General features: G+C 52.2%; 7 protein-coding genes and 1 non-coding gene across 8 annotated transcripts; 4 read left to right on the top strand and 4 right to left on the bottom strand.

The window, feature by feature from the left end:
* Nucleotides 1–26: 26 nt before the first annotated feature.
* BU25DRAFT_486599 (uncharacterized protein) lies at nt 27–1,778 on the top strand. The gene is made up of 2 exons (XM_033700171.1): nt 27–200; nt 249–1,778. Exons 1-2 carry the CDS (start codon nt 49–51, stop codon nt 1,753–1,755), a joined length of 1,659 nt encoding a protein of 552 aa, XP_033567713.1. The 5' UTR covers nt 27–48; the 3' UTR covers nt 1,756–1,778.
* Nucleotides 1,779–2,577: 799 nt separating this feature from the next.
* BU25DRAFT_380985 (uncharacterized protein) lies at nt 2,578–5,428 on the bottom strand. Its single transcript, XM_033699647.1, has 3 exons — nt 4,837–5,428; nt 4,098–4,308; nt 2,578–2,986 (listed from the first exon to the last, which is right to left on the bottom strand). Exons 1-3 carry the CDS (start codon nt 5,086–5,088, stop codon nt 2,712–2,714), a joined length of 738 nt encoding a protein of 245 aa, XP_033567712.1. The 5' UTR covers nt 5,089–5,428; the 3' UTR covers nt 2,578–2,711.
* Nucleotides 5,429–7,194: 1,766 nt separating this feature from the next.
* On the top strand, nt 7,195–8,116 carry BU25DRAFT_7927 (uncharacterized protein). Its single transcript, XM_033700223.1, has one exon. It carries the CDS (start codon nt 7,313–7,315, stop codon nt 7,847–7,849), a length of 537 nt encoding a protein of 178 aa, XP_033567711.1. The 5' UTR covers nt 7,195–7,312; the 3' UTR covers nt 7,850–8,116.
* Nucleotides 8,117–10,156, top strand: BU25DRAFT_7928 (uncharacterized protein). The gene is made up of 2 exons (XM_033700224.1): nt 8,117–9,048; nt 9,201–10,156. The coding sequence occupies exons 1-2, from the start codon at nt 8,384–8,386 to the stop codon at nt 9,946–9,948; spliced, it is 1,413 nt and encodes a 470-aa protein (XP_033567710.1). The 5' UTR covers nt 8,117–8,383; the 3' UTR covers nt 9,949–10,156.
* A 4,001-nt stretch (nt 10,157–14,157) lies between these two features.
* Nucleotides 14,158–16,553, bottom strand: BU25DRAFT_405399 (uncharacterized protein). Its single transcript, XM_033699776.1, has 4 exons — nt 16,411–16,553; nt 16,215–16,357; nt 14,411–16,135; nt 14,158–14,354 (listed from the first exon to the last, which is right to left on the bottom strand). Exons 1-4 carry the CDS (start codon nt 16,473–16,475, stop codon nt 14,266–14,268), a joined length of 2,022 nt encoding a protein of 673 aa, XP_033567709.1. The 5' UTR covers nt 16,476–16,553; the 3' UTR covers nt 14,158–14,265.
* A 2,815-nt stretch (nt 16,554–19,368) lies between these two features.
* BU25DRAFT_t3 lies at nt 19,369–19,476 on the bottom strand. The gene has a single exon. It is a non-coding gene; the product is annotated as a tRNA-Ala (tRNA).
* A 1,041-nt stretch (nt 19,477–20,517) lies between these two features.
* On the top strand, nt 20,518–22,373 carry BU25DRAFT_355931 (HET-domain-containing protein; the record flags this gene model as incomplete). The annotated part of the gene is made up of 1 exon (XM_033699591.1): nt 20,518–22,373. Exon 1 carries the CDS (start codon nt 20,714–20,716, stop codon nt 22,370–22,372), a length of 1,659 nt encoding a protein of 552 aa, XP_033567708.1. The 5' UTR covers nt 20,518–20,713.
* A 377-nt stretch (nt 22,374–22,750) lies between these two features.
* Nucleotides 22,751–24,969, bottom strand: BU25DRAFT_405395 (uncharacterized protein). The gene is made up of 2 exons (XM_033699775.1): nt 24,322–24,969; nt 22,751–24,265 (listed from the first exon to the last, which is right to left on the bottom strand). Exons 1-2 carry the CDS (start codon nt 24,512–24,514, stop codon nt 22,902–22,904), a joined length of 1,557 nt encoding a protein of 518 aa, XP_033567707.1. The 5' UTR covers nt 24,515–24,969; the 3' UTR covers nt 22,751–22,901.
* Between the last annotated feature and the right edge of the window lie 716 nt (nt 24,970–25,685).

Below are 25,685 nucleotides of genomic sequence, written 5' to 3'. Positions count from 1 at the left end.
ACTCCGAGGCACGATGCGCCTTTGCCATCCATAGCACATTAGTCTCTCATGAAGCGGTCGCGTGAGGTGGATGATGAACTCGAACACCCAACGAAGGTGCGGCGCGTGGCCAAAGTTGACAAGCTGTCAAAGTTGAGCGATGAGCTCTTGGTGCGCATTCTATCGTTCTTGCCGGTGTCGTCACTCTTGACTTCCCAGAGGTAGATAGATACACAGCGATTATATGACGCCCATGTTGACGGCAGTAGGATTTCGAAGAAGTACAGTCGCCTCGCAGTCGATTCAGAGCTCTGGAAAGCAGCCTACTACCGAACGTTCGTCCTCCCACGCGCATCCCGCATACCCGGCATCAAGAACCCCGGCGCACACGACCGATTGCACTACTCCTCACGATTGTCGAGATGGCTGGACGACGGCGCATTGGTCAAAGAGGGTGCGAAGACGAAGTGGAAGCAGCAGTACCGCTTGCGCCACAACTGGTCGCAGGGGAAATGCGCGGTCAGTGAGATAGTAGTCTCTGAGCGGCCTCCGGAGCCACCGTTGCTGGTCATGCTGTCGAACAGTACGGTATTTGCAGCAGATTCAATGAATGGGCTGAGAGCATGGAGTGTGAGGGATGAGCGCGAGCTACTAGCATCGACCCCACTCAGTTTGGCTGCGACAGATACCCTACAATTGCCTGTGTCGATGGCTATCGATTCTAATGATGGAGAAGAAGCGTGCGAAAGAATCGTTCTGGGCTTCGACGACGGATCGTTTTCCATATACGCATTACGCCGGGACCAGAAGAGGTTCGACACACTGTTTACGCACCCATCTTCGTCAAATGGGATGCTTTCTGCATTGGCAATGTCCTCGCCATATCTTCTCACTATGACAGAGGACCACCTTTTGTCGCTATATGTCTTTGCCGAGCCAGAGGACAATGAAAGTCGACTGGACCCTCCAAGACTGCTGTATTCGCTACGGTCACATACGGCATGGCCACCCGTGTCTCTATCCTTACGCACCACAGCAACAAGCATGACGGCAGCGATCGCGTACTCGCTACCGACATACCTCTCTGGATGGACAGTCGGGGTCCAAGAGCTAAACCTCTCGCACAAGGGCGAGCTGCTCAGGTCACGACTAGCCACCGCAGCCGATGAGCACTCCTTCACACTCTCCGCTTACCGATCCACCTCGTCTTCATCCACTCGATCATCCTCGCCATTACCCGGCACACCACGTGAGCCTCCATTAACAATCACGCCGAGCAATTCCAAGCCAACATCAATGTCATACTCCCATCCTTACCTCCTCGTCGCGCACCCAGACAACACACTCTCCCTCTACCTCGTCAAATCAACTTCCTCCACACTCTACATAAGCTCCGGCAACCGTCTCTGGGGCCACACGTCCTCCATCTCCGGCGCGCACGTCGGCACGCGCGGTAAAGCCGTTTCTATCAGCAGACTCGGCGACGAATTGCGGGTTTGGGATCTAGAAGGTGGATCAGCCTCACTCGCAAATCGGCGGCGGTTCAGGAACGGCGAGCTGAGCGTTAGAGTGCAGCCGTCTAGAGCTGCAGACGAGTCACAGGACCGTCAAGATGAGGACAGTGGGCGGAACTTTGGACTAAAGCTCGCGCTGGATCAAGCCTTTGATGATTCGAGCGTGAGTCAAGGCTGGGTGGGATTCGATGAGCAGAATGTGATTGTGTTGAGGGAGAAGAGGGAAGGGAGTCAGGCGTTGGTCGTGTATGACTTTACATAGAAGTGATAATGATACTATGTTACATCCCTTTTGATTATCAACACTAGAGCATCATCCTTATAATAGTGTATCTACTCTTTTCAAGTAGACGTAGTGAATGAAAAGGTTCCGTTCACAGCATACTTCACATGAATCAGCACATCTCAACTTCTCTACACCAACAAGACAATCAGCAAAACGAGCTTTTGATCACCGTAAATCGCAAAGCGCAGTCTTCCGTAATCTGACACAATCTACATTCTGCTACAGAACATCCATTTATGGACATGCGCCGTGTCCAGAGAGCGGGCCAGCATGTTCAAACTCCACACCCTTGCCATCTATTTAACTGTTCGCTCCCCCAAGGCTTTGCTCAGTCAAACGCAGAAACAGCGTTGTACACTTCAATCGATGGACGATATGCTTGACGGCCTCCAAACGAGAACATATTCTTCTTCGCTGTCCGAGTGCTGTCACCTGGGCATGGGTGCGTGATCATGGCAATGGAGACGAAGAGCAAAGATCTTCTGCATATGCCACATCACTTTGGGATAGGCGGTAAAGAAGGCAGCGATGGTGGCAGCAATGATTATAGAAGGATGCAAGTAAGTGAGAGGGTGGGGATGTGCTCTGGCGCTCATGTTCCCTACTGAAGGGCATGAGATGAAGAGGATAGGTAGACATGATGATCAATGATTAGCCTGATCAAAGTGACAAACGGTGCGAGCGACAAGAGCAGGTGTCTGCGGTAATGGCGATGCTGGGAAAAGTCTTCGCCTGTGCATTTGGTTATGATGATCTCACTCTGCTTTTGAAGAGCCGTCAAAGGCACGTACAGGACGTCTCTGATCTGAGTCGCACTTCATTCATTCTCTGTTTCATGGAGCTAAAGCCTCCTAGCACACGTTACCCGCCAAAGCTGTACACGATTCCCGCGATCCAATGCCGCCACATCGAATAGCTTGCCGCTGTGCCTCTCACAGCTCCTCCAAATCCTCATCAAACTCATTCAGCACCGGAAAATCTCCAGCCTCGCAGCGCTCTGGCCTGACAAACACGCCACAGTTATTGCCGCACTCAAAGTACCGCTTCCCCTTTACCGAGCCATCGTTCTTGCCAGTCGGTTCATCGAGCGTGACGCCGACCCAGGCCCCAATGCCAGGGATCTCTGGGACGAGGCCAGTGTAGCCCACTATGCCTCTTCGCGCGTCAGATTCGGGGAGGAGGCGGACACGGCTGCCGACAGTGAGACCTAGGATGGGGTTAGCTGCTGGGTCTATGGTGATAGAGAAATTAACGATGAGTGCGGATAGTGTGGCGAGGATGTGAAGAGACAATGCATAACACGGGACGTTCGATTCGGCGCTGTGGGAGAGTCGAGCAGTCGTTCATCGCTTGGTTGAGAGCGGCGGGCCGCATGTGCGTAATTCACACCGATTGCACGTGGATGTCGCTTACGTTCTCCAGTGAGGCTGTTCTGCAGACGGGGAAGCGGGCCATGGCAGAGTTTGAGCTCGAGATGTTGCCTTGCGAAGTATTGACTTGCGAGGTTCGAGTTCGACTGGACCAAATGCTGTTGTCGAATCCGCAGAAGCAAAGCGCTTGCTGATGAGATCCTGGCGGTTGCATGACCGAGGCTCGTGCTTGCTACGCCACATCCACACCAAATGAAGGAACGCCGGGTTCGTCACACGTTTGATGACATCCCATGCTCGAATCGAGACTTAGCGTCGAAGTAAAGAGGATGTGCAGGCGTTGTCAGCGAAGGCGAGTAATGTTGGCAAATGCAGCAAAAGTTGTTGCTGACGTTGGCGATTGGTCCCGAGCGGATGGATGATACAACGCGATCTCGGAAGCGAGAAGCCTCGCTGACTGATCTTCAATTTACGTGTGAATCTTGAAGTCGTCCCAGGGTTCGGGAAAATGGCGCAGTAGCTGGGGGCCACGTTCTCCGCATCGTACTGTGCATACCTTCGAGTAAGGCGGGAATGCACAGCGCTTGAAGTGGGAGATTGTCGTGAGATGCCAACAGGTGCGTGCAACAGTCGTGATAGGATACTTCTTGAGCTGAACGCCGTCCCTTTGAACACTCGTATCCACGAGAAATTGCAGGATGAGACATTCTGTGCCTTCCTGCATTGGAGTGTGGCGAGGTTGGAGGAGCGAGTTATCCGTATGCAGCTGTCTCCTTGGAGCCATATCTGAAGCATGATACACCCAGGACTTATTCCTGCAGCCAGGAGGGCTACGACTTCATCCATCTTCATGAAGGTAGCGGAGACTTGCTCTTGCAGTTGCATGGCGTGACCGTCGCGATCGTACGATTCAAGAAATGTGAAATGGAACGAGAATATGCAGCTTACCTCTCTCCTCTATCTCACGTTGGGAAGCGATGATCTTTTGTTGCTCTATGCTGGGTGCGTTGGGATCAAATCGACCAAGCTTCTGGGCTTTCTTCCAAGCAAGAACACTATCAGTTCGAGTTTCGTATTCCGCCGACGGCATCACATATTTGTCGACGGCTGATAGATCCGAAAAGTCTGTTCGGGCCGCAGGTGGGCGTGTATCGACAACCTATGGCCTAGGTATTAGTGCAGAACTATGTCTACATACAGCGATTCGTCGACGGAGCATTGTTGAGGAATATCTCCAGGGTATAGCCCGCCAGCCTCAACGAGGATGGGAAGTGTGTGAATGGAAAATAGCTCAAGACGAAAAAGAAATGCCAAATGATAACGATCAACGCCGGCCTGATACTCAGACCAAAGGCTAAATGCCCGCAAATAGCACCCCACGTCTTGTAGATTCGTTGAGTGACAGCTCAAGAGGCAACCGCACAGGTCGAGGCTGATGAGGGGCACTGCGGGGCCCCCATATCATGCAGGTAAGAGACGTGCTGGCGACAGCCTCAGAAATGCGGCCGAGGCAGCGAATGATAGCTCAAAACAACGATTTGACTAGTGTAGAAGAAACATCCGCGCAGCTGAATTGAGACAGATGAAATGTGGCAGCTGGGGAAAGGCCAGCAGCTGTTGGCTAAGCAATACAGGAACTGCAGAGCTGATATTGCTCGAGATAGGAGAAACAAAAAGGCACACTTACAGTGATTTCGGCATAGGGCTGCAGAGAGAACTGCGCCAAACGCGTCTGTTCCTCATCCAGTGCGGTGATTGGTACAGCATCTTGAGAACCAACTCGAAGAGAAAGTTGTTGGCTACTCGCGGGCACTCCGGTGATAGGCTCCAGTCGGCTCTTCAGGTGCGCAATACTCCATGACGGCGAGATACGGCGTTCGGAGGACGAGTTGGGTGAGCTGATGAGAAGCGGCACGTCTGCCGCGCTCTGGAGTGACATTTTGGATCGTGGGAGGCCGACAGCGACAAACTAGTGGGGTAAACCGAAGTTAGGTCACGAAGTGTTTTCGGTTTGGTTGGCGTGGAGGTGTAAGTGCAGTAGCTGCGGCCTGCGCCAGTAGCGGTAGAAATCTCAAATGGCAAGCGCGGCTGCGTCGCCAGCGCAGCACCTGCTGTCACCAAGTGGGCAAGCACAGTAGAGCCCACATATCTGAGCTCCGAGTCAAGTGAATACTGACGAGCTCGCTATGCAGAGATCGATGTGCAGACACATGTACGTCCATGTTCACATTCGGAGTTACACATCAGCCGCGTGAGCTGTATTGGGAAAGCTAAGCGAATGCCAAGATCATGGTTCGTTCGATCTCGGTGAATGTCGTCGAAGTTGAGGGCACCTCAGTGGACGTGGTGACAACACACCCTTGCTTACCCCACGCGCTGCTTTCCTAACGCCAGTTATCGAGAAACTGGCAAAGTCAGTTCCATGAAGCGTTGATGACATCCTTCACGTGTCGAAACTGCCGATTATGACGTGTTTCGACCTTGACGCCTGAGGAGCTTGTGTTAGGCCATCAAGGGCACGAGCTTTCATCCAGTACTTGTTCGAAACCATTCGCTCATCAGCCAAGTCTGATGCTATTGCTACTAATTACATGATCCCCTTCCTTCGGCCCACTGATGGCGGTGGTCCTGAGCCGCCACTGTCCGGTGTGTGTGGTGAACATGAATCGAACACGATAATCGCCGTCAGCCTCTGCTTTACTGTGTCCGGCAGTCCATGAACCAATCACGAAGAAGCTTCACCGCTTCCTCAAGGAAATGTCACCTACCTCCAAAAAATACTGGTTAAATGTACTGCGCCAGGGTGCATTCACTTCGTGCCCAGCATGATGAACTGTTCGGCTGAATGACCGCCAACTGGCATCACTGTTTGTCTACATTAGGCTAACCAGCCGAAGCATCCACAGCTAGCCAGTTGCAGAGTGCGAGGGCTGTGTGACACGCAAGCAAGAGCCCGTAAAAGTGGCTCCTGATTCAGGCAGTCGATGTCGTCGAAACGCCGCACTGGTGGCCGCGGTCTGGGAAGAGTCTGGCTGTCATGCCGCACACAGATTGCAAAACTCCTTGTGGGGGGTCCTTCATCATGTCAAGGCGCGCTTCGCCGTAAGACCTTTTATTCAAGGCGTGGAGAACGCACGGAACCACTGTTCACTCGAACCCGGCTAATGCACCTCGGCCTTTTGGGTCTGCCAGCTCGAACTGATTCATCAAACGTCGGCTTCGGGCAGCACTCACCGCCATGTACATCAATTATGAATCCCTGACTGCTTGTACTGTGTGATGCGATAATCGGCCAAGCGGGACGTCCGAGTTGCCTTGCTGCTAGAGACCCAGTGAATGCTTCAAGCTGGCTCAAAAACGCCTGACAACACCAGACTCAAGCACAACAACGTGGACTCTGCGAGACAGCACAGAGCTGACCGCGCCGCAGGTGGGCTGAGGCATGTCTCACGTGGGCGTGGTAGTACAGGTCGACAGAGTCAGCCTAGCCTCATAACGGCCTGACCCGGAGCTACACAAAGGCTCCGTCGAACACATGTGCAGCTTCTTTGGTGCGCCATCGAAAGCTAAATGTCACGGCCATCACTCGGCAGTTCACCGCAGTTCACCGCAGTTCACCGCCTCTGTGCTCGGAAGCGACCCCAACCGTTGACAGTGATAGACATTGACATCCACTGTGGAGTGCTTTGCCCGAGCATGAGCTGCAAAAGCAAGTGTGGGCGTGCCTCGAACCCTTCAATCCTGTCAGCGCGAACACATCACCACCTGCACCGCCATAATGAAGTCAGCGTTCGCGAGGCTAACGGACATCGCTACCAAGGCGCCTGGCGCCAGATTACCGTAAGGCGGACGAAGGATGCTTGCAGATCTTGTTCGCCGCGCCAGGTCATCGCGCTTCTGCACTTTCGGACGCGACCCTTGACTTGACGTCCAACATCCCTGAGCGTGTTCACCGCCAAGTTCAACGCCTGATTCGCTGCCCTTTCTGGTCGACCCGTTCGAGCATGCTCTGGTGATCGTGAGAACTCCCCTGTTGCTGCCAGCGCTGCAGACGGCGCAGCCCTAACTCAAGGCGCATTGAGGCCTGACGAAGAGAAGAGGTTGAGTCGGGCTCAAGTCTATGAGTAAGGCGAAGACGAGTGACGAGGGGAAGATGAACCAGAATGCGTTGTTCCTCGAAGTGGGGGCACCCACGCTCAACCCGAGAGATAGGGCCTGCTTTTTTGTTACGCTTGCGGTTGCAGACTCGCTCTTGGGATCGTTTCCTTTTGATGCTCGCAAAATCCCCGGCAGACATGCTTCCTCAGATCAAAGTGCTGGCTCGATGTGGTCTGTGGGTCAAAGTGGCGCCGCCAGCACCACTCAAGCAAGCGTATAGCGCAAAAGTAGTCATGGCAAGTCAGAAACGTACATCTCAATCCCAAGCCCCCGGATCCCTACCGCTATGGGCAGTGAGGTGGCTCCCAGCGCAAGGGATGCATGTCTTCGTATTACACTCGACGCTAAGTCCCTCTACTCAAACATCCATGCCTACCCTAGTACTTCGACCCTACCTACCTACACTCCACTCTCGCCAAGCTGCATGCATCTCGCAACACGACGTTTCCCTTCAACTGTTCTGCGAAATCGGTGGCTACGCACATCTGTCATCTACGGACCCATTGGTTGGCCTGTTTCACGCCCCTGCCCAATTGACCTAGATCCTATACTAAGTAGCCCGAGTTGAGCGACCAGTCAGAGCTTGTATACTCGTGGGTACCTCGCAACTGGTCACTTTAGCCTACATCGGCACCTCTAGCTCTATCTGAGTCTCGTCACTTCACAACAGACTCAGCTTCACCTTCATCAACAGTCAGCAACCCATCATCAATCCATCCTACCGTCGTGGTATACCGCAAGACCAGATCCATCTCGCCAATACGACTCGATACCCCACGCTGATTCATCGCCAACCTAGCAACAACACCACATCGCTGCCTCCGCATCGCCACGCTTCTAGACTCTAGCAGCAACGAACTCTTCTTCATCAAGGAACTCATCTCTAGCAGCCTTCACGAGAAGACCTGATCTTGTACAAAGCTTCGGTTGTCGTCAGGTGATCACACTGCGTTCCTTCATCAGCATCTACGAGCTTACTGTCTTTGAGCTCAGACCTCTTGAAGTGACGGAAAGAAGCTCGTCGAGACAGTCCTCTCAGTACATGGTCCGGCCATAATATAGTCCCTTTACTCAGTATGGATATAAACCTCCTCCTCGAACCCCGTGGTTCCGAGTCGCCGGCGAGCAAGAAGAGCTCTGCTTCAGTAGCTTCCAACTCGACCGCGGCGAGAACGTACACAACAGCCCCTTCAGCTTACACCACATCTCCCGCACATGGAGCATCGCCCGCATATGTCAATGGGTCACCTTCATATGCGACATTGTCGCCTTACGGGCTGAACCCCGGCTACCCAGCCCAGGCACCAACATCAGCACCTTCAGTTTCTGGTGCAATGCTGGGCGGGCCTGTTCTCCCAGCTATTTCCGAGCTCCAGCGACACACGGATCCTTCGTCTCATCCTCAGTTTCGCCCGCTGTACACTGGACCTCCTGGCTCCGGCCCTGTCCACCATGGCCCACCCGGCTCGAATCGATCACCTCCCCACCAGGTTATCAAGCGACAAGCTTCTCAAACCCCCCTCCCAGATGAAAGCCCAGCTAAGAAGCAGTCAAAATGGACGCCTGAAGAAGACAACCTTACCATCGAACTGCGAGGCCAAGGCATGAAGTGGGATGACATTGCGAAACGCCTTCCTGGAAGGAGCTCGATCTCCTGCCGACTACGCTACCAGAACTACTTGGAGAAGCGAGCCATCTGGGACGAGGAGAAAAAGAACAAACTTGCGAGACTCTACGCTCGGTACGTACACCGTGTAACCCCTGGATTTTTGGTCACTTGTCCCTCCGTCAAGAGTATGCAATGCACTACTCTGCTTTACTCCTAAATGGTGTTCTAGCTGGGACGCGCTGTATTTATCGCGATTTCTCAATCGTCTACTAACACTGCTCTAGCTTCAAGGACCAGATGTGGCAGAAGGTGGCCACCGAGATGGGCATCCCCTGGCGATCGGCCGAGTCCATGCACTGGCAGTTGGGCGAGCAAGAGATGAGTGCGCGTGCTAACGCTCCGGTTTTCCAACTTCACCCGTCTGCGACATCGAGTAGCTCCCCTTCGCAAAATGCCGCTGTACCCGCGCCAGCACCCGCGCCTACCTCGCATGGCTTCACTCCCGCAAACGCTGCCCAACTCATGCCTAATCCTCCGCCGGTACCTGTGCAGCAATACCAGGCAACCCCACCGCCGCAACAACAAGGTCCGATTCACTCCTTCCACCAACGTACTGATAGCGGATCGAGCCAAGGCCGACGTAGGAACGACTCATTCAGCCGCCGACGCGCAAACACGCTTTCGAGATCTAGTGTCCCGCCACAGCTCAGTCAGCCCCTGCCACAAATACATCCTGCTTCCGCGGAAGACCTAGTGAGCGGAGCAAGAACAGCACCCGCACCGATCATGCAATCAGACATCAAGCGAGAGGGCTTCAGCTACATCGAACCGTATCAAAAGAGGTGGGAAGGTGGTGCTACAGGCCCAACTCCGGGAGACTTGGAAACACGCAGTCAGGGAGGCAGAAGTCCGGATAGACAGTCACAACGTAGTGCTACAGGGAGCATCAAAGGCTTCAAACGAGAATCTGGAGAGTTCGAGCGTCCGGTCACGACTGCAATACCTTCGCCACCTGTCCCTGTAGCTCCTTGAGCCTGCAGTCACTCGAGCAGCATCTGCAGGAGCGGTTCCTCTACCACACTCTGCAACAATGGATACCTCACGATAGAATTTTACGTATACGCGCGCGGGCTGGCACCGACAAGAGTTTGGATTTTAGTACGCTTGCAAGTTGTCTACACACAGTTCTGACGTTTCAGAACATCACAGTACAGACACCGAAACGAAAACAAGATTATGGGAGCATAGATGGGTCAAGATGGTTTCATACACACATCTCGAACGGCAACGATTGTGGCATTTAGCGTGGGTCAGGTTTGCACTTTGCTTCGGTCGTCCTTTCATCTTACATTGTTTCGTTTCGAACATCATAGCGTTGGAATTCCTTGGGTCAGCATCATCATTCGCCTGTTCTTGCATGTTTTAAACACACATTTGGCGGTTATGGATGCGCATCTTGGATTCGGGTTTAAGAGTTTGTCTTACTCCACGACTTCATCAGCATTTTATCATGGACGATTGCGGCATAGCGTGGCGAGGATACCAATATTGTACTTTCAACCAAGCATCAGCCTGTCTGTTTCTTCAGCATAGCAAAGCATCTCTGTTATTGCATCGCGCTGCGCCAGCGCATAGATACGAGCATAGAATACCATCTCGTTTATCTCCGAGTCCAGTACCCTCTACTGACATCCCAAACTTGCAAACTCGCTGCCCAAGCAAGCATCCCATGTCCCAGCTCGTGGCGGTGAACAACGGGTACGTTTTCGACTCGCTCGACCGCCTCGTTTACCCCAGATGATCGCTTGTGATGACGTACTAACAAGAGGCTTGCATTCAGTCGGTCAACAACCGACTACGTGGCTATCTGCAAGTCGTGCTGTCAACTTTAGAGCCTGAATTAAAAATGGTGGAGTTGATGAGCTGTTCAAACACAGCCACATGCCTCACCATTCTGCCGTCTTCAAAGGCAAGCGAGTCGCGCTGCTTCTTGCATGAACTTGGCTGAACCGTTCATCATCCTTTGGCCATTTCCGAATGCAAACATGACAGCGCAGACCAGTTCGTGTCGTCGCCTAGCCCTGCAGAAGGAAATTACTTGGATCTTCGGCGTTCGCAGCTCGGTCCCATCGATACCATGGTGCGACGATCAAATCACTTGAGCACACGTTCGAGAAAAATCCCTCGAACGTTAGGCTGTAAGGCTGGAAACTATGGCGTCAAGAGGTGTTTTGGGATTATCCCTGCTACTTCTTCTTCGCTTCAATGTCATGCTCCGGTGGACTCTGACCGCTTCTTGCGTCCAGAAAGTCAAGTCGCGGGTCTCGCTTGTCGTTCTTCACGGCAGTGAACGGGTGCTCATTCTGGCAAATGTTCGGCATTGACGTTCATGCTGGTCTAGCAGGGCAAGCAGAAAAATCGGCGAATACACCTAACACGAACGAGTGCTTACCGGGGTTATTTTTCCGTATTGCATCCTTTTTCCGGGGTCGCATGGCTGCGAACATATCAACCCTGCATGGGCCAAACGCATTGTCACCGGTGATCACTTTCTTTCGAGAAGGTCTTCCCGTGCACCACCTGTTCGCCAACGCGAATCATGACATCTGACACACGGTTACGTGCTAGGCCGCCTTGTCGCAGAGTCATCTATCCGATGGGACCTGTTCGCCCTGAAATGTCCTTTTCGATCTGCCGGGATCGCTGCCTCGGGCAAGACATCGCCGTTGTCTGAGTACACACCACGAACTATCCCTGATGACTTGAGAATCATGGATCGTGATGTTAACCCCTCCAGCTTTCTTCTTGCCCGAACGAGCACTGACACCGAGCTAGTAACGGAGAAGAAGACCAAGAGCATTCCATGAGCCTTCGATCGTCATTTGCCGGCATGAGAGGGTAGGTGCGCTGACCTGACTGGGAAGCAGCGGTTCGCCTTGAACAACAACACGACGTCGTGGAAACGAGCAATCACCCTAGGAAACGATGATCGATGTCAACGCGACTTGGCTGGGCGATTGAGCAGTTCGCATTGCTGCGAGCCCAATCAGTACGAGCTCGACGCTACAGACTCGTAAAACGACTCGCTTCTACGGTGGCTACCTGTTCGTCTACAACCACAACCGTGCTGCTTCCATGCAATGACTCGCTAACCTTACCGACACAAGATATGTTCAGACAGGAGCCCACTTCTGATGGAATCGTCGACAAACAAACCGGTCAAGGTCTTCCATGATCACGCAACCTCGAGGCCACCGGAATGGCACATCCCATATCCACCTAGTGGATCCCCAGGAAAAGACACCACGCGGCGATGATGCGTTCGGGGGATCGCAGCAGTTGGTTTGTACCAAATGTCCGCTAATAAGACCGAAACCCAGCCCGTCGCTTTCTGACATGACTCGATTGACCGCCGTTCAAGACCGTCTGGAAAATGCCGACGCTAGATAGTATGAATCCGAACGCGATGTGCAAGAGGCGCTGAGCATGTTCCGGTACGTGTGGAGATCGTCACCGTATATTCCGATGTCTCGATAGGTTGTGCAGAACAGCTGATGAGATCAAGTTTTTGTGGCGGTCGATGAACGCCCTCGGATGCGGGGAGCTGTGGAGAGGGTGGTATCCGAATGCAAAGTTCATGGCAGAATCATGCAGGTGCGGTGAACGTTTGCGCTTAGGAGGGTCGTTGTGTTGTTGTTACCTTTTCGGGCATGCCTGCACGTGAGAACGAGTGTTCACTTGAGCTGACCATAACCACGATCACAACTATAAGCTTACTAACAGGAGGCAGTGGTATTCGGATGCTTGAAAGTTGATGACTGTGTTACAGACTGGCTTCCCTCAAAACCGCACATCGAAGCGCTTCCATTTGACAATGATTCGCCTCCACACACCGCTACCTCCACCATGACTTACTACATACCGCCTCTCGTGAACCTCGCCACCCAACCGGCTCCAGCCCACAAGATCCAGATCGAGCTTCACACAGAGCCCCTCAACAATACAACGACTGTCCAAACCGCCTTACCGAAGCCCTTGAGCCTCAGATGTGTCGCGCCTCAGTCTCCGTCTTCACCGGACGAAGTCTGTCTCGAACCGCTGGCCATCTACACACCGCTCCACACCGCTCAACGCTCGTCACTGCACTCGAGTGGAGCTTAGCAGATTATGCTGACTGGGCACCTCAGAAAGATTTCGACGAGAATAGCACAAAGTGCAATCTTGAATGCAAGACCCCGGAAGCGTTCGTGTGATGTTTGTTGACATCTGCGCCACAAACCAATCCTGCAGGCTGCAGCGCGCCTACCCAGCCACTCACCTCGCACTTCCCAACCGGGTATCTGTTCTGAGACTCCACCCCTCACCTCCCTCATCACCGTTACACAACGCTTGGGGAAGCGGCACCCATCCTAACATAGCCACCAAGATCCAAACACCCGAGAACGCACATGCGCCTGCAGTCTCGTGCAACACACCATTGATGGGCGCTCCCGCTTCCGCGGGGAGCTCCCGCTTGTGACACCGCGTTAGACACTGTGTTTGTGACGCAGAGATTAAGATCAGAGTACGGCAGATGCGTTGACGCTGTCAGCTGGAGGCGAGGTGTTGTGCGATGCTGCTAAGACGGGATGGCGGGGAAGATATGCATAAACGCCTGAGGCGAGTTGTTACTTTTTAGGATACAGTTGGGTTGGCAAGTGTTGCTGTCGGGTTTGAAGGGGACTTTGTTGGCAATTCGCCGCCAGCGCATCATTGTTCAGACTCAGACATACAGATCTTGCTGTTATGAGGTAAGTCTGAGTGGTTGGGCCTACACGAGTATTGGGCTGCACAGCAGCAAGGCTGAACATTGCGCCTAACTCCACGCTCGCATCTGGTTTTCGTCAATCGTAGCACAACAGCAAGCTAAGCAAACCCTGGTTCGGCACTGCGGCAGCTGTCCGCAGTCTGCTGTGTGTCGAGTTCTCCTGCAAAGGTGACATCGATGGCTTGCAGGTCTGTACGACGCTCGCTTCAATTCGCACAAGATATGTATAGACCCGATATTGTCTCATGTCGCCGCGAGAATTACCCTTCGCAGAAATAGGAGTGGGCGGCGGTGAAGGGAGGAGAGTGTCGGTGTGGGGTGTAAAATATTGTTCGGAAGGGTGCGTGTGAAGCTGCAGATAAGTCAATGGATTGAATAGAGATGCACGACATGGCCCAGATCAGGAGAAGTTGGGTAAAGCAGGAATCTCATTCGATCAGTTGGATATCATTGGCGACAATGCATTATACCATGCAAACACGCTCTTGTCTGCTGGCTGAGTATAAAAAAACAACAGTCTTGAAAAACCAGTTGACCGTGAGCTACTCCTCATCTGCGAACGTCTCGCGAGCCTGTGCGAAGAAGATGCGAGCTGTCCCGCTACCGACATTTTTGATGCTGTATGTGTTGCCTGTAGGTCCTCATTAGCATGTTGCTCTTCCCAATACTTATGTGTGCCAAACTTACCACGAGGAACCTGCCATATCCCACTCTTGTGCACCGTGAACTCATTCTCATGGACCTTGACCTCAACAGCACCTGACTGAACGTTGAAAACCATATGCATCTTTCTCGAGTTCTTGGAGCGCTTCATCTGATCAGCGCGGAGCTCGATCATGCCCCAGTTGAGGAAGCCAGCAGGGTCACTCCCTCCTATCCTGGCGTACTGGAAAGAGCCATCTCCGACTGGTTCAGGCTTGATACCCTTGTCAGACCATGCAATGACGCCTTCCACAAGGCCGGGCGAAGTGAACTCATTCGCAGGATCGAAGTCCTTGTAGTTGCCTGTCAAGAAGCCGTCGTCTTCTTCCCAAGGGTCGAGTTCAACCTCCTCTTCTTCCACAGCAGCGAGTGTCTTCTTCTTCCCCTTCTTGTAGTACGTCGACGTCCTTTGTACGGGTTCGGGCGATGGTGCTTTGACGATTGTTTGCATGCTACCATCGTGGTTGTAGTTGATCCTGTCGTTCTTCCAAAAATCGATCGGCGCGACACGGTGTCTGCCTGTTCGGCCAACTCGCGCAACTGCCTCAGGCTCCATCTCGCGAAACACCGAGAGATGCCGTCCGCGACCGTACCGTGATCCCACTGACGTTATAGACATTTGCTCAATATCCGCCTTGCTAAGCGGGTTGCCGTATGCATCCACTGGTCTTCCGGCTTCGTCTTTGGATACTTTGTCCGTTGCCTTTTCGTTTTCCTTACCCTTTGGCGCTGGCTTCTCCTTTGGTTTTGCGACCGGTTTGGTTGGTTTCTTGAAGACTGGTTCTGACTTCTCTTTCGTAGCATCCTTGGCAGCAGCCTTCTTCGTTGTCTTAGCTGGAGCGGCTGGCTCAACTTCAGCATCTTTCTGAGCCTTCGGTGGCCGCCGGCGACGTTTTGAGGCTACAGGTGCCTCCTCGATTTGCTCAGATGCATCTGCCACAGCAGATTCGTCAACGCCTGATGCTTCAAGGATGCTAGGTTCCTGTTCCGTAATGTCTGACACGCGCTTCGAGCGACGTGTAGGAGCGACAGGTGCGGTCGCAGCCTTCCTTGCCTTCTTCGCTGGCTCGGTGGCCTGCGCTGCAGCCGTTCCGCGCTTTCGTGCCTTGGTTGGTTTTGGGCTAACTTCTTCAACAGACGCTGCTTGGTCGCTCTTCCGCTTCTTGCCCCTTTTTGCTGGTTCCTGTACCGGCTCTGGCACAACCTCCTCCTCTACCTGGGTCTCTTCCTCCATCAGCGATTCAACTGCGTCGGCACCTGTGACTGTGTCATCGCCAATATGCGCTATAAAGCTTTCTTCAATCTCAGTCATGACTGGCAGCTCGTCTTCCTCGTTGTTGTTTGCTGTGATTTCTTCTTGCAGCTCACTCTCCTCCAGCACCGCGCTGTGTGGCCGGCTGGGCGAGCGCTCCAGCGTATAAATGTCGTTGCGCTTCCCGCGGCGCTGTCTTGAACCGCTCAGCGCTGGTGTCTCTTGCAGACTTGGGTCCTCCTCTTCTTCGAAATCTAGTCGTCTCGCTACAGCCGGGTGTGAAGTTGTGCGTATGGGACTTGAAGGGCCAATCGAGCTGCCCCGAGGTGCCATAGACGATTGCCGGCGCGGGGAGGAACCAAGGGCAGTTTTCATTGGCGATCGCGACCGTGGTGGAGGGAGGAGAGTGCGATTGTTGCGCAGAATCGCAGCGGAGGTGGTAATGTTCGGAATGGAGCCTGTGAGTCGTGATGTTAGCGCGACCCTATTGTGCCGACCAATGCATGCGCGCAAGCTTTGTGAGATGATTGCACGCACTCTCTTGTATATCCATTGACTCTGACCCCGATACTGTACTTCCGCGCTTCGGTGGTGACTTCTCTGGCGAGGAGAAGATGCCAGAGATAGCCTCAATGCCGTGCTCGTCACGCACACGCTCTTCCAGTGTGATACCGGTCTTTCTGTGCATGCCGTCAGTTGCGCGCACACTGTAGCTGGGTGTTTGTTTATTTACCTTCCCTGAACACCGACATTGAAGAACGCAATTTCGCGATTGTCGCGCTTTCTTTGGGGCGCCATGTCTGTAAATCTATGTAGGTGAAGTCAGGCGTGCATTTGACTGCTATGTGACGCGTTGTGAACCTTGTGGGGTCGAGGGTGTTGACCGTTTGTTTGGATGCGCTCGGGTGAGATCAACACAGCCTAGTGTCCGTTTGGCTTGGCATGATGGCTGCTAACAATCATCCTAACACCAGTCCATTCGAGAAGAAACTCGTCTCACGAACAAAGGTATCGTCGTATGCGCGGCACAAATTGTTGGGGATCGAATACTGAGGACTCGTCTTAAATCTGTAAGCGGCAACATGGGATATGCCAATAGCAGGAATGAATCAGCAACGACACCTCTTTCACAGACAGTCAGTCGAACATCACAGCAAAGCAAAGAAACACAAGTGGTTGGGGCATCCAAAACGGATGAACGTAGCAAGGTCTGTCCACCATTCAGTCTATGCCATCCTTAGCCCTCTAGTTATTACCAGAAAGCCCAGGACACATCTACCGAACCGCAGAAGCCTCCTTTCTCATAGTCGTATTCGTTCGCAGGACCATCACTACTCCCATTCCTTGCTCGCTGTCGAAGAATCCGCTCTCCTCTCCACCCACATTGTATCCACCGAATGCAAAATCTTCCTGAATCAAGACTTTTCCGTAACCAACCCTCTTGAAGTTCGGTCATATGCCAGAAAAGAACCAAGTCCAATCATGCCGGGCGATGATATGCTTTTCGTGTAAGCGTCGAAAAACGGCAGCCAGCCGCAGAATGAGAAAATGTACAGAGAAGGAAATCGTAATCGTGTCGATGACTCGTGAATCATGGGGTTGTAATCTCTAACAATCGAACATGCCAGCCGCGTCGCAGTGGATGCGATCGGCTGCATCAAAGCTCACTCCAGATCAAGGTAATCGACGAGGCTCGGTCGACACGTTTAGTTGGGACAAGCGCTCTGGACGTGGCCGGGCTGCTTGCAGCGGTAGCAGACACGCTCAGAGGAGGTCTCCTGAGGGCAGTCGCGGGACAGGTGACCGACCTCACCGCAGTTGTAGCACTTCTGACCCTGGGTGCAGTCACGGCTCATGTGGCCGAAACCGCCGCAAGAGTAGCAGGTAGTCTGGCGAGCACCACCGTATCCGCCCTGGCCGCCCTGGCCGCCGAAGCCACCACGGCTGCCAAAGCCGCCACCGTAGGAGCCGCCGCCCTGGGAGCAGTTGCGGGCAATGTGACCCTGCTGTCCGCACTTGTAGCACTCCTGGCCGCCGGTGCGACCGCCGGGAGCACCACCAGCCTGGGTGCACTCACGGCTGATGTGGCCGGTGCCACCGCAGCGGTAGCAGGTCTTCTCGGCCTGGGGAGAGGTGCACTCGCGGCTAACGTGGCCCTTCTCGCCGCAGTTGTAGCAGGTTGGGGTACCCTTGGTGGGGCACTCAGCAGCGCGGTGAGAGTTGTCGCCACCTGGGTGGTGTCAGTTTATTGTTTTTTGTTTGTACAATACGATGTGGTCGAAGATATTTGTTGGGCAAGGTGTGGCAAGGAAAAAAGGCTATGCTGTTCGTGCCTCGACAATTCAAACTCGCAAAAGTTGTTTAGACATGTCTCTGCTCTAGAATCGGCGATTTGAGCTCATTCACAGCACTTTGCTGCTGTTTGCCAAATCGTTCGACGGAGGGGGAAAGATCTTTGGTGCGGATATTTCGTGGTGGAAAGGCGTTAAATGGGAGTCTTACAGTTGTAGCAGCCACGGCCACCGGCAGCAGGAGCGGGAGCTTGGTAGTCCATTGTTTGTGAAGTGGTACAAACCTGTGGATTGTTAGGAAAAGTGCGCCAAAGGTGCGGGCTGTACGCTTCCGGTGCGTAAAAGTTCCAACTCACTGTTAAGTTTTGAGGTAAGGGAGAGTTCGAAGGAGAAAAATCTCAGATATTTGATTCGAAGTGGAGTGTTTGTGAGAGAACGAGGGGCAGCAGACAAACAGAGAAAATATCAACTGCCCGCAGCGGCAAGTGTGTGCTAGGCTGGAAGGCGCTAGCCCCGCGGCGGTCCATGCGTTTGGCTCAACCGCCGCGGAGGAAGGAACTTCGAGGTAAGAGAAACATTGTAGTCACAAAAAGCGCGCAAGTTCGCAGAAAAACTCCAGGCTATATAGTACTATATCTGTAATCTTGGTTTGATGTTATTGGCTAGCCTACACCATACTGTCCATGGATGCCCATTGAGTACTCTCGCTTGACAGCCTCGCAGATCGCGGACTACCGACGAAGCTAACCGCTCTTGAGAGAACGTGCAACCGAACGATTTCTACTGCACGTGATGTCTGACTTCATTGGAAAGGCGATTGAGGCCGAGCTCTCCTATAAGGTGACGATCTCAGGAACGCTTTCCAATGTCATCTGAGCGCAGTGATGATGTTACCCTGGTGGCCATCACGAACAGAAATGTGGTCTCGCATGTATGGTCGAGAGCAGCAGCAGGTCTCCGCTGTATTCTCCTCGTTCAAGTAAGCGTAGTCTATGCTCAAGGATCTCTGAAGAACACAAAAGAGTTGTAGATTCTCCTCAGTGGCGCAATGGCTCGTTACACCAGTACTCAAGAAAGAGCTATCGTAGATTTCACAAATAATAACGAAGCGTTGATTGGGAACCCGTTTATGTATGGTGCTTATGCGTTCGTGTTCGTGCTGGTTGATCTTGCGTTGAGGTTTGGCGAACAACCCAGTCACGAGCGCTTCACAACCATCACCATCACCACCACGGCGAAGTAATGGCCAAAAGAGGGTCATATGATTAGTTCTCACGTATAAGCAGCTTCAACCCAGGAGAACAGTTCCAGTGGCTCTTTCAAGCACTTTGACATAGCCAAAGATCTCAACCAGCAACATCGCCGTACGGTCAAAAGAGAGCGGCCAAAGCAAAAAGATATGGACTCGCGGGGAATCGAACCCCGGACCACTCCCAGTCAGGATTTCGATAACTTTCAATGAAGCTGCGAGATGCTAAGGGAGTATTATACCACTAAACCACGAGCCCGTAACTCATTTTTATGTTAATCTGGTCCATAATTGTAATTATATACTAAAACAAATTGTGTTGAGGCACTTGAGACCTAGCTGTCCCACTAGCTCTGAAAATTATTTATCCTCCTTCCCAAGAATGTCTTTCAGTAGAGTCTTTTAGACGTTTTTTATTGCGCTCAGTGCACATAGACACGTATGTTACAGTCTTGAGACGTATATCTATCCTTGCACAGGAAAGCAGCATAGTTGCATTGGGTTGGTCATCGGATGAGAACATCTTTCCCAAAATCTGGTTCTCAAGTTCTAAAACTCTTGAGGAGTTATTGTCGTACGCATGTTGCGGAAGGCAGTATCAAGCTCTGAGGCAAGTTCAGCATCGTGTGCATCTATGTGGTTGTCGATTGTCGGCCCGCCATCTGGATCACGAGTTACAGACGACCAACTGCGCATGGGAAGTGTGGTGTACTTCTACATACGCGCCTTAGTTCCGATAAAGGTAATTGCACGGTGACGAAGGGTCAATCACACTTTGGACCTTCGCCATCTCTTATTCGCAAGTATGCGGATGTGTCATCGATGCTCTAATATTCTGCAGCTACTTCTCTACAAATGCACCAGCCTCCGGCAAAGATTGCCGCAGCGTTGACCTTGCTGTTGATCGTTTCGTCAGTGCCGCCAATCAAACTTCGTCGATACCCCCTTGTCCATTTGCAACCTGACGGACCTTTGTAAGAATCGGAGGGTCTGAAAGAAGGTGCGATCGAGCAAGATCATGTCTGTTAATTCTAAAAGCTGCTTGGACACAAGAAGTGTGCAGTCCAGGAGTTTTGTCGGTCAGGAGCGAAGATCACGAAAAGCGTAAGCAGCCCGCATTAGCATGCTCAGATACTGCTGCAAGCTATCGTGATGGTACAAAGCTATGTCCAATGTGGTCGATACAGCAACGTAGCCATTGCTGACGCAGGCATCGCTTAGCTCGCTGTCTGATGATCCTGGCCGTGCCGCAAGAGCTCGAGCTTGCACTTTACTGTTGAACCCCGCACTTGGAGCTGTTGACCGCCAACTGCACAGTCCCAAGCGTCCAGCAGCTCGCAGCCTGCTGAATTCATTCCATATTGATGCGAGACTTGCGCTAGACGAGAGACATTTATACCTGCTCTGCACTTCCATTCTCGCAACCATACGCTTGCATCGTGATCGATCAAGCCGAGTCAATATCCATCGGTCGGGGCGACCATCTGAGCGCCGCGATGCGTCTTCTGAAGCGCTCGCCAGGTGGCGGTTTCGAGCTGATCACTTTGAATGACGCCCACCCCCCTCCGTACGCTATCCTATCGCATACCTGGACAGAAGGTCAGGAAGTCACGTACAATGAGCTGGTGACCGGTGCAGGCAAAGACAAGGCTGGCTATGCCAAGATCTGCTTCTGCGGCGAGCAAGCTGCAGCGGACGGCCTTGAATACTTTTGGGTGGACACCTGCTGCATCGACAAATCGAGCAGCGCAGAGCTGAGCGAATCTGTCAATTCCATGTATCAATGGTATATGAATGCGGCGGTATGTTATGTTTTTCTTGCAGATCTTCCTTCACAGTCTTTGATTGAGTCCGGATTTCAGTATTGCCGCTGGTTTACTCGAGGTTGGACGCTGCAGGAATTGCTTGCGCCGACAGTGGTCAAGCTCTATGATATGGAATGGAACTTCATTGGTACCAAGGTCGATTTCGCCAAGACCATCTGCAATGCTACCGGAATTCCAGTCCAACTTCTTCTCGGGCATACAGCATTATCAGATACGTCCATCGCCATGAGAATGTCTTGGGCTGCTCACCGGCAAACAACCCGTATCGAGGATATAGCATACTGTCTACTAGGAATCTTTGAGGTCAACATGCCTTTGATATACGGCGAAGGTATGAGGGCCTTCCGGCGTCTACAGGAGGAGATCATCAAGCGCAATAATGATCTGACGATCTTTGCGTGGGATATTCTGCCAGGTTTCAAGCAGCAATTTGTTGGCCTTTTCGCTCCATCGCCTATTGCATTTTCTGGGAGCTCTGGTATCGTGCCATTTTCGGACGATTTTGCCAACTTCTCCGTTACGAACAGAGGTCTGTTTCTAACTGGCGATATCCCCCTACGAGTGGCTGAAGCAGCCACAGAAGGCGGTCGTAACGAAAATTTATACCTCATCTTCCTTGGTACAACTCTGGATGCGTCTGTTCCAGATGAAGACACCTCACGTATAGACGGTGGCATATACCTGCGCAAGATTGGACCAAGACTATTTTGTCGAGAAGGCCTCCTCCGTCTCGCAGGCTTTCGGGCAAGGGTTGAACAAGTCGGGATATATGAGGTGACCGAGAGCTACATTCTCCTTGACCCGACTACTGATACCATCAACGCTTCTTGGTCGTTTCGGAACCTTGCAATACATATTCCCGTTCACGAAAAAATTCGACTCGAAGAGGCAATTCCCGAAACATTATGGGACCACACCGACCGGATGTTTGTGAGGCCGAAACGCTACTACTGGGCCACATATCCCACGGTCCTCGCTATGAGGTTCAATGTCACTGTAAGTGACACCATCATCTCACTCGTAGTGCTTTGCGACTACAGGAAACAAGTCCCAATTCTAAAGATGTTCACCCCAATTGAGTACATACAAGAATCAACAATCATCTTCCAGCGAAGATACCGAGAAGAGACCATAAGTTGGGAAGAACTAGAAATACAAGCACCCGGAATACATGCACTGAATGAGTCTGCAATCGTGAAAGTTGGAAACAGTCTCCACCACATTTCTGTCTATCTCGAAAAGGGCATAGTGGAGCACATATCTGGCGAAGTGGAAGTTTTGAGTTTGAGTTTTGCTTTTGGTCGAAATCGTTCTTTTCCCTTAGAATAACAGACAACATGTCCATGAGTCTTGTCGTTCATACTGTAAGAAAAAGAGCTTCTTATGTGCGGTTCAGTCATCTACAGCTCAGGCACGTGACAACTTTATGGCCCATAATACGCTCATCTCGGGCGAGGTATTGATGGCAAGGCGTGGATGGGGGCAATGGTGATGGTGACATTAGGGGTAAGTGTGAAGGAGATAGCAGATGCGAACAGCATCAGGAGATCACAGTTTTCCATACAAAACTATAGAGGATTAGGCTGTTTTGAGATGGGACGTTGTAGCCGGCTTTTTCTGCTTCGTGAGAGTGAGTTCCAGCAATAGAGAGGCGATTTGAATGTCATTTGTGAATTCATCTATCTTCTATGGTACTTTTCTAGACGCGGTGGCTATGCTACAGGCTTCCAAAACGCTAGACGGTATCGATATCGAGGTGCTGTGGAGATGCGGGTATATAACAGAAGAGAACAAAATAAAGAACAACATGAGAATGGCACAGACAAAAAGAAAAGTCGTTATACACAGCACTCCTAGCTCAATCCTCGCACAGCAAATTTCTAGACAGCGGCCTGCGAGGCCGCCTGTACTTCTCATCCTTTGATGGCACTGGGGGCAGGTCTGAGTATGCATGGTATGGCATAACAGAGTCCTTCCTCTTATGTTTCGGTGTATATGTTGCGGAGGGCAAGAATGGCCCCGGTGCGTATGTTGTCGATGGCAAAGTGTCGAGCGTCTGCGATGATACGGGATTGTATGTAGTCGAAGGCAAGGTATCGACTGAATTGGTAGGCGATGCAGTGTAAGTCGTCGTAGGAAGCAATTCATAAGTCGTAGCTGGTAGAGTATCGATTTGGCTTGCGGCACGTAGAGCGTTCGGCGTAGGCAGCGCATTGTATCGTGTGTCTGGCGAAGAGTAGATGTAGTTCTCATCGATCGCGGCATCTATATTCGCTAACAAGTCCTCGTTCGATATTGGAGTCTTGGGTCCAGGCGACTTTTGGTCAAACGCAAAGTTGAAGGAGATAGGTCGGACTTCTGGTATGTGCGGTGGGCTTACAATGTGACTAGAGACAGGCTCAGGCTCGTCGTCTGGCTCGTCATCCGAAGTTCCTTCGTCCACCATGGTCTCATAGTACAGGGATACCACACGATTTGATGGTGGGTGTGAAGTGCTACCGGGGTAGAGTGAAATTGGCCGGTTGAAGCTTGCGTATAAGCCGCCATCGTACGTTGTCGCCGGCAACATATATAAGCTCTGCTCTGGCGCAGCTGCTGCCCCGGGATCCAGTGTTGATCGAGACGACGACGGCCGCTCTTGTTGTTCCGGCGAGCTCGAGACGGATGCGCTGCGTTCGGTGAAGGAAGACGACTGCGAGAGGCCAGGAGTCAGTATTGGGCTGGCGCTCTGACTTCGTGAGTGTTGCAAGAAGCGAGGCGAAGCTTGGGCTCGGTACGGTGGAGGTGCGAATTGGTAATCTGGTGGCGGAGCGATGAAGATGTTGCCGTGACCCATTCTCTCTCGTGGCTCGACATTTCGTAGTGCCTTCAATCGCTCGTTCGCGAAGTTAGACTCCAGTATATGCGCCCTCTCTACAAGCTTCTCAACAAGTCGTGAATGTGAGTCCTTGAACGTTTTCTTGACGAAACCCAAGAACAATTTTGAGCATGTCATCTTCACTTCCTCCCGGATATATAAGCCAGTGCGTGGGACTTTGAGTCCGTGGTCAGCGTGTTGCTTTGGTTCACCAGGTAATGACCCGCCAACGCTCCATTTTCCACGGATGTCCAGACCGAGGGGCGCGTAGACGTGTGTTTCGAGACAATCGGGCAAGTCATGGAAGACAGCGTGGTATGACACCGAACCTGTCGCCAGGCCTCCAGGTAGATATGATACTTTGTCTGGTAGCTATTAACTATCGTGCTCATAATGGATGGGTGCACGTAAAAGTAGGTACCTTTGATCGTATACCATGTTGCATAGTACTCCGAGGTTGGCGCGTAGTTGGGAGGCTTGCACTTATAGCGCTCAACCACAAGTGGGTTCAAATCGATCATCGCTAGATGGTCCTGGTACATGTCGAGGACACTCTTGCGAGTGATGCCCGCCGGCAGCGGGGTGATCGTTGTGAATACCGCAGTCTTTGGCATCTCGCTATGTGTCGAATCGAATGTGTCGTAGTTTACGGTTTTGCTCCTGCACAGTGAGGACAGCGAAACACCTAGATACTGTGCGACCGAAGTGGAGGGGAGAAAGAAGGGATGTTTGTACAACGTGAGTAAACCAAAGGATTTTGTTTCGTAGGCCAAGTCTGGCCATATGTGGTATCACAACGTATTAGCAAGCGTACTAGACCTACTCATGGCCAAAACGCCCCCTCACGGCCCCTGCGTCCAGTTCCTTAGATTGGGGAACGACATTACCCCGCCAAGCAGCGTGCCAGTCCTCACGAACGTTTCTTTCGCCGTTCCTGCAAGTTTTGGTCAGCGACAAGCTTCTTACTGTATGTGTACTTGACAGACGGATTGCTCTAGTCCGATGTGCTATGGCAAGTCAAACGAGTAACATGTAGGGCTCCTACCGATCGAGCGTCAAGACGATACAGTGATGGAGGTGTGAGTAACTCGTACGAGCGCGAGTGCAAATGTAGTGTGGCTATTGTGGGAGCGTTCGTGTGTTGCAGAGGTGGAGGTCATGCAGGGTCCAAACGTGATCGCCACAAGTTCGGTTTCAGAAGGCGCTATTCCCAACGCCAACCAAGAAGAAGAATGCTGATGAACAGCCTCGATGAATCAGCTTGAATCGAACGCACCAAGAACCTCTGCATCTTGATGATGTTTCCTTCTTGCCATAAAAACCTGATATCCACGCATGCACTTTCATGCCTCCAAGCAGAAACTCGATGGCATGCGCTGAACGGCGAAGTTTGCGGCAGAGAACGTTTCAACGACCCCATGCCTCTTCCCGGTTTCACAAAGGCTTCATGAAGCATTCAGCAGCATGACAAGGCAGCCATGTATGCCTCAGGTTGATTGCGATGCCTCAGTATCTCACCTGACGAAAACTTGAAAATTCCAGATCCGGAGTCGCATTCCATGCGAGTCCAACTTTTGTCAATATAGAAAAGCTGTCTGCCTCGTTTCACGAAAACGGGACCAAGACTTCAATCATATTCTGATGGTATAGCAATTGCAAGGGCTCGTTTCTCTGACGGTCACCAGTGTGTTCAATCTCCACGTTCAAATCGTTTAAATTGGATATCGACTATTCGAGTCGCCTTACGAAGGCCAACGGTAACAGCGAAAACTCGTCTGTGGGACA

This window comes from Macroventuria anomochaeta, assembly GCF_010093625.1.
Source record: "Macroventuria anomochaeta strain CBS 525.71 unplaced genomic scaffold BU25scaffold_1, whole genome shotgun sequence".
Taxonomy (NCBI): Eukaryota; Fungi; Ascomycota; class Dothideomycetes; order Pleosporales; family Didymellaceae; genus Macroventuria; species Macroventuria anomochaeta.
Note: the sequence above shows the minus strand (reverse complement) of the source record. Positions and strands in the feature narration are given on the sequence as shown.